The sequence below is a fragment of the Chenopodium quinoa genome, unplaced genomic scaffold, assembly GCF_001683475.1.
Source record: "Chenopodium quinoa cultivar QQ74 unplaced genomic scaffold, ASM168347v1, whole genome shotgun sequence".
Classification (NCBI taxonomy): domain Eukaryota; kingdom Viridiplantae; phylum Streptophyta; class Magnoliopsida; order Caryophyllales; family Amaranthaceae; genus Chenopodium; species Chenopodium quinoa.
In genome coordinates, this window is record NW_018743218.1 from 689,689 (window position 1) to 699,923 (window position 10,235).

Genomic DNA, 10,235 nt, shown 5'->3' on the forward strand with positions numbered 1-10,235 from the left:
TGTCTTTAGATTTTTATTTGTTGCTTCTACTGCACCATTTTCTTGAGGTCTATATGGAGAAGAGTGATGATGTTGAATACCATAATTTTCAAGTAGGTCTTCACATTCTGCTTGAAAGTGAGTACCATTGTCACTTATCATTTCATGCGGGACTCCATATGTACATATGATGTTCCTTTCGATGAAGAGTGTCACATGCTTTGTAGTGAGTTTTGCGTAGGATGCCGCTTCAACCCATTTGGTGAAATAATCAATGACAACGACGATGTATTCATGGCCTCCTAATCCAGGTAGAGTAATCTTTCTAATGATATCTATTCCCCTAGTTGAGAATGGGCATGGAGATGTGTAAGTATAAAGGAGGGAAGGTGGAACATGTTGCAAATTGGCAATCACTTTTCATGGTAGTCCAGTAATAGCCTTGGCGCATGACCTTCTAGACTAGCATCTTACCATTCATGTGTGTTCCATATGCTACTTCATGGATAATTCTCATTGCCTTTTGAGCTTCCTTTTTGCCTACGCATAGGAGAGCTCTACCTTTAGGTACTCTTTTATGGAGTTCACCCTCTATGAGCAGAAACTGTGAGGCTAAGAGTCTTAAGGCACGTTTTCGCTTTTTTGTCAGCATTAGGTGGATATTCTACTTCGGTGACATAGTTGAGAATGTATGTATACCATGGTTCTTCTTCATCTTCTTGGATCTTCTTCATCCTCAAGAGCTTTAACATAAGCAGGCTTATGCCTTTTGTATATAGTTAGAGGCATTTGCTTAACTTCCTTAGGAACCCTAACCATCGAGGCTAGTCTTGCCAAGGCATCAACAAATTGATTTTCCTCTCTTGGTAGATATGTGTATTCTACCTTTTCGAGCTGGTCTGCAAGTAGGTTAGGTACGGAGCTAGAATTTCACTCCTTACTTTCCACCTTTTGGAAATCTGGTTTATGATAAGGGATGAGTCTCCGAATATTCGAAGCTTCTTAACTCCCAATGCCAATGTTGTTTCGAGGCCTACCACACATGTTTCATACGTTGCTGCAATGTTGGTAACGTCGAAGTCAAGCTTTATTGAAATCGGGACATACTCTTCCTTGGGTGACACTAATAAGAATCCTACGCCACATCCTTTTTGGTTGGATACACCATCAAAGTATAGTGTCCAAGTGTCGTCCTTAGTGACCATTAATTCTTCGTCCAGAAAGTCATTTTCTTCCACTGGTGTTGAGTCTTTAATCAGAAAGTCTACCAAGAAATTAGAGACGGTGGATCCCTTGATGGACTTTTTAGGCATGAACCTTATGGCAAATTGAGCTAAGTTGACTATCCATCTCGATATTCTTCCACTAAGTTTGGATTTCTCAAAGAGATACTTGAGAGGATCCATTTGCGATACCACATAGATTGTGTGAACGAGCTTGTAATGCCTTAACTTCGTTGTGGCCTACACAAGTGCGAGGCAAAACTTTTCAAGTGGTGTGTAGCGAACTTCATATTTGAGCATCTTTTTACTTAAATAGTAGATGGCATTCTCTTTTCCATTTGAAACTTCTTTTGCGAGCATAGCCCCCATTGTTTTTTTAGTGACTGTCAACTGTAGAAGGAGAGGAATGTTTGGTATTCCTGGCACCAGTAAAAGAGGATTTGCAAGGTAGGCTTTGATCTTATCAAAGGCTTCTTGACACTCATCGTCCCATATCACTAGTACATTCTTCTTGAGTTTCTTCAAAATCGGTTGACACGCCATGGTGAGTTTTGATATGAACCTAATTATGTATTGCAATAGGCCAATGAATCCTCGAATTTGCTTCTTGGTCTTAGGCAGTCGCATAGACATGATAGCCTTGATTTTAGTGCGGTTTATTTCAATTCCTATAAAGATAATGACATAGCCTAGAAGTTTCCCTGTGGTAACCCCAAATGCACACTTGGCAAGATTTAGCCTCATGTTGTACTTGCGAAGCCTTTTGAAGAATTTTCTCAAGGCTATTTGATGACAAGGGCGATCCTTATATTGTAAAATCATATCGTCCACGTACACCTCGATTTCCTTACGCATCATGTCATGAAGTAAGGCAGTTGCTACTATTTGGTTTAAGGCACCCACGTTTTTCAACCCGAATGTCATCACTATGTAGCAGTAAGTGCCCTATGGTGTTATGAAGGTGGTCTTTTCCATGTATTCTTCTGCCATGAGAATTTGGTTGTAGCTTGCCTACCTATCCATAATGGAGAAAAGTGTGTGATTGGATGTGTTATCTACTAAATGTCGATGTGAGGTAAAGGGAAATTGTCCTTTGGGCTAGCCTTGTTGAGATCCCTGTAGTCGACACACATTCTTATTCTACCATCCTTCTTGGGGACCGATACCACTTCAGCAATCCATTCTAGATACTTAGACACCTTGATAAAACCTGCAGTTATTTGTTTTTGAATTTCTTCTTTTATTTTAAGCGTTATGTCAGGTTTCATTCGACGTAACTTTTAATTTATAGGTTTCATTCTCGGAATTAATGGTATAGTGTGTTGAGCAATTTCTCTGCTTATACCCTGCATATCTTCATATGACCAAGAAAAGACAACGATAAACTGAACAAGTAGATATATTAATTCAGCTCTTTCTTCTTGATTTTAGATTTAAGCCAATTTTAACTTCTCTGTTAATGGTGGGATCTTTTGAGATGTTAACGGTTTCAATTTCTTCAATTACTGCCGTTTTATTCTCAAGTGTTTCCATTGCTTTAATTATTTCTTTGTCATTTTCATTATTAGCAAAGCAATACTTGTCATCTTGGGTAAGGGAATAACACGAGGAGTAAGCGGAAGAAGTCATATTATTAAATTCTTGAATCATTACATCAAAAAAAGAAAAAGGTCTGCGGAGACCTGGCTACTAACTATTCTAGGGGTAGATGCTAAGCTAGGTTTGATGGTAGGGGGTGCAACTACAAGAGACTTGGAATACTCAACGATATAAGACTCAAACTCAGACTCATCGAACATAGGACCTTCTCCCGTAGTTATAGATATCTTTATTCTACTTGGCGTAGTCACTTTCACAGTTTTGCGCCATCCCTGGAGTAGTCCTTTCGCTGGAGTGATGAGCTTGGAGGGGTCAAAATCTTCACTTTGTAATACAGTCTATATAAGTACGAAGTTGTCGTCGATGCACTTAGACTTGTTTTTTTGTATCCAAAAAGGAGACCCATGACATTAAAATTCGAAGCATTGGGGTGCTTGTTCCTTATAGGTAGGAGCAGGGATCTCATCTAGAAAGTTGCAATCCAAGAAGATTTCGAACCCAAGCTGGCGTATTCCATTCCTGACAAGTGGTTCAGGGAATTTGTAGCATGGGTAGCCTTCTCCCTCTTTTATAAATTGTCCGTTCAAAGTGAGAGGTTATGGATCTATTGTTATTATATCTTTCTTGGTACGAGCTCTTCTTCGTGCATTGGACTTTTCCAAGGCTCGCTTGAGGTCCTATGGAGTTAAGTTGAATCCAAGTCCAAGAGTATCCCTCTTAGGGAGGCTAGGTAGTCCCATGCGTTTAGTTATTTCTTTCTTCTTTCCTAGAGTCATTCCAGGAAAGTGTCCTTATCTTTTAAGAATAGCATTAACAACAATATTAGAGTGGGGGTTGTAGTCAAGAGGGGTATATTCATCTTCTTCGATAAAAGAGACCTCTTCGGCGTTGAAGCCCCCCAAATCTTCGTCATACTCATCGTGCTCCACTTGCATAATTAGTTTATCAATCGCTTTGATTCTCATGGGTGAGGCATTGATTGTGATAGGAATTCCTCCAACTATAGCCTTACTTGTTGGTGGAAACATGAAGGAATGACCTTAAGTTCATGGAGCCATGGGCATTCCAACAACAGATTGAATGAAGCCTTAATATCTACTACTTGAAAAGTAGTGCTATGTTCAATGACTCCTGCTATGACATTCATGGTGATAGTTCCAAGGGCTTGACGACAAATTTTGTCATAAACCCTTATGCCTTGTGTTGATGGAGTCAAGTATTCATCCTTTATTCCTAACATTTTGGTAGTGAAAAATGGGCATACATTGATTGCTGAACCATTGTCAACAAAGGTCATTGGCACATTCATCCTTTTGCATACCACCGTGAGGTTCAAGGCTTTATTGTGCTTATCACCTTCTAGTGGTAGATCCTTGTTAGAAAAGGTGATCAAGTTATTTGGACTAGGGAGGTAACTTGTGAGGAAGTTGGCTAATCCTTTTGGGAGTAATCTCAGAATCTATTCCCACCTTTGCTAGAGCATCCATTGCTGCAACTCTATGCTCATGAGATGAAGCTAGAAGTTTCCAAACATTCATCTCTCCCTTAGTCTTATTGAGCTATTTGACAATGTCATTGTCTTCTATGATGGGTGTTGGAGCTTGTTGAGTTGCAGGTATAGGCACAGTTGTGACTGGTGGTTGCAGTCTCCCAAACCTTGTAAGCATAGTGATTGGAGAGTCCTCATCCTATATGACTAGGAAGGTAACTTGTGAGGAAGTTGGCTAATCCTTTTGGGAGTAATCTCATAATCTATTCCCACCTTTGCTAGAGCATCCATTGCTGCAACTCTATGCTCATGAGATGAAGCTAGAAGTTTCCAAACATTCATCTCTCCCTTAGTCTTATTGAGCTATTTGACAATGTCATTGTCTTCTATGATGGGTGTTGGAGCTTGTTGAGTTGCAGGTATAGGCACAGTTGTGACTGGTGGTTGCAGTCTCCCAAACCTTGTAAGCATAGTGATTGGAGAGTCCTCATCCTATATGACTAGGAAGGTAACTTGTGAGGAAGTTGGCTAATCCTTTTGGGAGTAATCTTAGAATCTATTCCCACCTTTGCTAGAGCATCCATTGCTGCAACTCTATGCTCATGAGATGAAGCTAGAAGTTTCCAAACATTCATCTCTACCTTAGTCTTATTTAGCTGCTTGACAATGTCATTGTCTTCTATGATGGGTGTTGGAGCTTGTTGAGTTGCAGGTATAGGCACAGTTGTGACTGGTGGTTGCAATCTCCCAAACCTTGTAAGCATAGTGATTGGGGAGTCCTCATCCTATATGTCATTATTGTCTTCAAGTGGGTAGAGTGCAGCAAGTAGTGATTCAACCATGTCTTTGAGGTACACATCCTCATCATCATTGTCCCAAATTCCATTGATGGTGGTATCATTGGTAGTAGGGATAGTGTTTTCTTCTCTTAAGTTGTTGATTAAAAGTTGCCCATTATCTATGAGTCCTTGAATATATTCCTTGAACTTGAAGAAATTTTCAGTTGTATGACCTCCAGATTGATGATACTTGCAATAAAATTTGTCCATTCTTTTAAGGGACTCCAATGGCTTTGGTTCAATAGGATTGACCATATCCCTATTGAGGAGCATGTCAAAGGTTCTTTCATAAGTAGTGCTTATAGGTGTGTAAGCCCTCTTGTTCCTTTTCACTTGTGGCTCAACAACGTTGAAGATAAGTGGCTTTCTTCCAACGTTACTTGGTTTATGAGAGGAAGAAGAAGAGTCACACTTTTTTTTAAGGATAAGCTTACTTTGTAACTTGTTTACCTTCCTAAAAAGGACTTGAAGTTCCAGATTTAGTTCTTGAAGAACATCACAAAGACTAGCCATATCTACGTTAATAAGGTTTTTGGAGGGACTAGCAATTTTATTATTGGTAGTCTCATCTTGGAAATCAGTCTTGGCATCAAAGAAAATCTCCTCTCCATCTTCAATGGCATGAATCTCTTCCATGGGAACATCTTCAACATGCTTGATAAGGAGTGACGGGTCTATTGATGTTTAATCATAAAAAATAGCCAAGGGGTTAGAAAGTGGAGAATTATTGATGCTTGGCTTCTTACTAGCAGGAGGCACTGGAAGTTTTTTTATTTTCAATCAAATATTGGTTAGCATCTTTTAGCTTCCAACAACTTTCAGTAGAGTGGCCCCTACCTTGATGGTATTTGCAGTGTGCATTTGGATTCCAATTGGCTGATCTCCTTTTAGGTGTAGGATCTTGCATAGGTCCAATGGGAGTAATAAGTCCTTTGGCATGGAGTCAATCAAAGGCGGTGTCATAGCTCATCCTAATAGGGGTGAACTCTTTCCTTAGTGGCCTTCTTGGCCCTTGATTATCTCTGGCCAGGATATCATTAAGATTAAGAGTATTACCATTGTTACTAGAGTGGGTGTTCTTAGAAGAAGAAGGATTGTCGTTCTTCTTTCCTTTCCAGCCACTATTTTTACTATTGTTAGCAGCTTTCAATTTTGCAAGGTCATCTTCAATTTCAATGCCTATGTTATAGACAACTTTGAAAGTACTCAAGTTGCATTGATATCTCAAATGTTTTTGATATTTGTCTTGGAGATTCTTAATGAACATCATCACAGATTCTTTTTCACTTGGAACTTCAATTATTCTAGCGGAAGTTTCCTTCCATCTATTGTAAAATGCGGTGAAGCCTTCATTTTCTTTTTGCTTAAGAATTTCAAGCTCTCTATGATCAGTTTCTACTTGAATATTACATTTGTATCTATCAATAAAAGCATATGTAATATTGTCCCAAGTGGCAATTTTCTCAGCACTTATGGAAAATCACAATTGTTGACATATTGGTTCAAGTGAAAGAGAGAAAAGTGAAGGGAAGACTTTCTTGTCAATGTCCTTAATTTCCATGATTGTCTCGAAAGCCTTCAAGTGAAAGTAAGGATCGTCAATAGCCTTGAACTTAGGGATGTCATTGGCAGAGAACTTCTACGGAAGAAGGTCCTTATCCACTGAGATCCCATTAGAGCTTATTCCAAGGTACTTGTAGTCATTAGAGATTTGACTTAAGTTGTCTTCGATGCGTTTGATTGTCTTAACGGGTACTTGTTTGCTAGGGTCCTCAACTTTCTCTATTCGAGTAGTAAGCCCTTTGAGCATTTCCGCAAGACCGTCTACTGTCTTTTGATTTCTGTCAACATCTTCTTGCTTGGGCGACATTATTCTTGCCTTTCTTTTTCTTCGAATCGGACTTTGAAAAAGGAGTACTTGTACGAAAGTGTTGTCTTTGATTAAGCGTCCTTCTTTCCTAGACCAAACTCTGTAAAATTAAACCATTGAGTCCTTTAATGACTTGACTCAAATCGACTCGCACTTTTATTTGGGTTAAAAAGCAAAAAATAGGTGCATATTTTATGGGAATCAAGTAAGGGAATCAAGTTTTTCAAGTGACATGGTTTATGTTGGGAGGGAAATATTCGACTTACCCCCCTAAAAAAATGACTGAAAAAACGCACACAAGACTCTAGACATGCTCATGGTGAAAAGACATATACAAAGTGTGTGCAAAGACTCGTGAGTGATATTGATATGTTCAAGACTCCTGTGATGACCTTGGGACTAAATATATGATTAAACTAAAACAAAGACTAAGTTAAGACCTCATTTAATCATTAAACAGGTTAATTATGTCTGCAAGACTCGACGCGAAGGCTCGGAAAGAAAAAGCCGAACCATCACGTGGCGATGGAACCATTGGGGAACGTTGTTTCCATCGCGACGCGATGGAAGCTAGCGTTCTGCGCCACAAGCCAGAAAGCGCCAATAATGGAACGTCAATCTAGTATGTTTTCGATGATTCTTTCGTGGATTTTAAACCTAAAGACTGCTAGGTCGAGTATGTTTATACTTTATAGGTTTAAATCAATTAACCAATTAATTAAGCAAAGTAATTTTTAGTCCTTGGTTAGTTTATTAGACTTTATTTACAAGAAACAAGTCACATACAAAGGGTTAGTTTAAACATAAGTAAGGTATGCACTAGTAGGAAATGCATAAGTAATCAAGTAGTCACAACATGAAGCAATGAGTTTTAAACCTAACCATGGCTCTTGTTCTATAACGTCAAGGATTATGGTGTCCAAGAGGGTCCATGATTATGGTGTCCAAGGGTTGGCACGATGGATGGGACCCCGCAAGTCAACTCGCTTCCATGGTTTGATGAATTCACAATCTCGAATGCACCCATTGTTGCACAGAGCATTCATTAAGGTGGATGGAGCGTGAATTGCCAAGGACTAAGATCATATGTAGAACACATATGGGTTTAGAAAAGTAAAAAAAAAAACACAATCAGGATGTAAAATCATCAAAACAGTACTAGAATCAAGCAAAACACGAAGACAGAAGACTGGCTCAATGTCGCGAGAACTCGCCGCAAGAAAATAGAGACTATCGCGCAGCGACAGCTCTATCACGCCGCGATAGAGTTATCGTTTGGCGATGATCGCTGTCGTTATCCCGATTGGCAGTATGCCATCGGTTTAAGGCAGCCTGAGTGACCTCCTCACTGGGAGCGTCGGGCATTTCCTCATCAAGCATGTATTCCTTTTGCTCTTGCATGAGAACAATACGCAAGTTCCTTTGCCAATCAGGAAAATTTGGCCAACTCCACTTCTCCTTGTCGAGAATTGAGCGTAATGAAAATTGGTTGTTTGAGTTATTTGCAGACATGTTTCTACAATTGGAAGAATTAAAAATGAAAAACCATTCATAAACTAATAAGTTTGAAACTAAAAGCATACATGCAAATTTTCAATCTTATTGAGCGTTTTATCCACGCATTAATATTAGTCCCATTAAGGATAGAATAAAACGATTCCAAGATCCCAAAAATCAAAAAGTGATTAAGCATTCTTTGGCTTGTTTTAACACTTAATATTGCTAATAGCTCCAAACTACTCTTGGTTCGATAAAACGTCGCATCTAATACTTCCATGACATTTTATCTCCATTTCCACGACATCTAAGGACTCCTTACTGATATCGTTGAGCTTAACCAAGATTAACTTGTATACCTAGTATACCTTACGTTCCTAGGGACGTAATAATGCCTCGCTTTGGCATAGCCCATCACTACGCGCATTAGTACGGTAAGTGTGTTCTTGGAATGGCAAAATTTAGCTCAATATTACAGGGACCTAGGGTTTCTATGTTGGTTGATTTAAGTAAACTTAAATAATCGTCGCAACATTTGAAATCTTAAACATGCAATTATCATAACATTCAATCATATATAAACACAATTATATATATATAGAATAAAAGTAAAAGATGCATTCGGCAACTAGCATGACCCCTTGAGTCTTCAAATCTCCATGGGTCTTTGATGCAACTTCTTAGCTTGTCTTCAAAAATACGCAACAATTCGCAGATCGTATTTAGATTTACAAAAATACATAACGGATCGCAGTCGTTAAAATAATTAAATAAAATAAGTAAAACTAACCCAATTATCAGAAAAATTAGCCCAACAAATGGCCGAGTGCCTAGCTTCCAAGCCATGGGGCTAGGCTTGCTAGGCACCAAGGCCCATGGTTGTACGTGCTTCGGTGCTAGCATGCCTGGCTAGCAGCAGGCCTCAGTTGCTGGCACCAGTAGCCTCGCAGCATGTTACGCAGGCTTGCACGCATGCTGGCACTAGCAGCGTGTGGCTTGCTTGCTTGACATCGCATGTCTTGCTGCTCAGCAGCACTTGCGGGCATCTTCCAGCAACCACGCAGCACCACGCATCCTTGATGCATCAAGCACGCACATAGCGTGCACCAAGCCTGCCACACAGCAGCAGCACTTCGAGGCATGAGCACCTCCAGCCGCACCTCGGCAGCCACATGTGGGATGTATAAGCAGCCCGGCTAGCCGTAGGTGGTGCTATGGCGATTCTTGCCTCGATTTGCATGCTTTTATCTTGGAATTTTAATCCAGATATATGTGTGACATAAAATTGATTCTAAATTATTTTTAGAATCAACATTAAGCAATAATGAAAATATAACAAGTCTAAGTTAAATAAATTCAATTTTAGTGCACTAACCAAGATTAATTTAGGTTCATCTTGATGCTACAAAATTGAAGGGCTACACTCATAATTAATTTAACCATAATTAAATTAATAATGAGATTTGGCAAAATTAAAGTGGTTGGAAAAATAAACCTATTCATCTATGAAAAAATTTCCAACACTAACTTGTGTATAATTGAAAAATTACATCTTCCAATATGAAGATTAATTAAATTTCAATCACAAGCTTTGAACTTTTGGGACATTAGTCAACTCAAAAATGATTCAATCCAAATATTAGTTCAACATGGAATTTCGCAAGCAAAGTTCCATCCAAATAAACAATTAAAGATTGGATCTTTAACATTTTAAAGGGACTTCAAAATTACAAATTCAC

The 10,235-nt window shown here is 39.1% G+C and overlaps 1 protein-coding gene across 1 annotated transcript; it reads right to left on the bottom strand.

Moving 5' to 3' along the window:
* Positions 1-1,442: 1,442 nt before the first annotated feature.
* On the bottom strand, positions 1,443-1,946 carry LOC110734765. Its single transcript, XM_021914913.1, has one exon. It carries the CDS (start codon positions 1,944-1,946, stop codon positions 1,443-1,445), a length of 504 nt encoding a protein of 167 aa, XP_021770605.1.
* Positions 1,947-10,235: the final 8,289 nt, after the last annotated feature.

Excerpts from the sequence above, each read along its gene's own strand:
- LOC110734765 (XM_021914913.1), bottom strand. The coding sequence starts at position 1,946 with ATGAGGCTAAATCTTGCCAAGTGTGCATTTGGGGTTACCACAGGGAAA.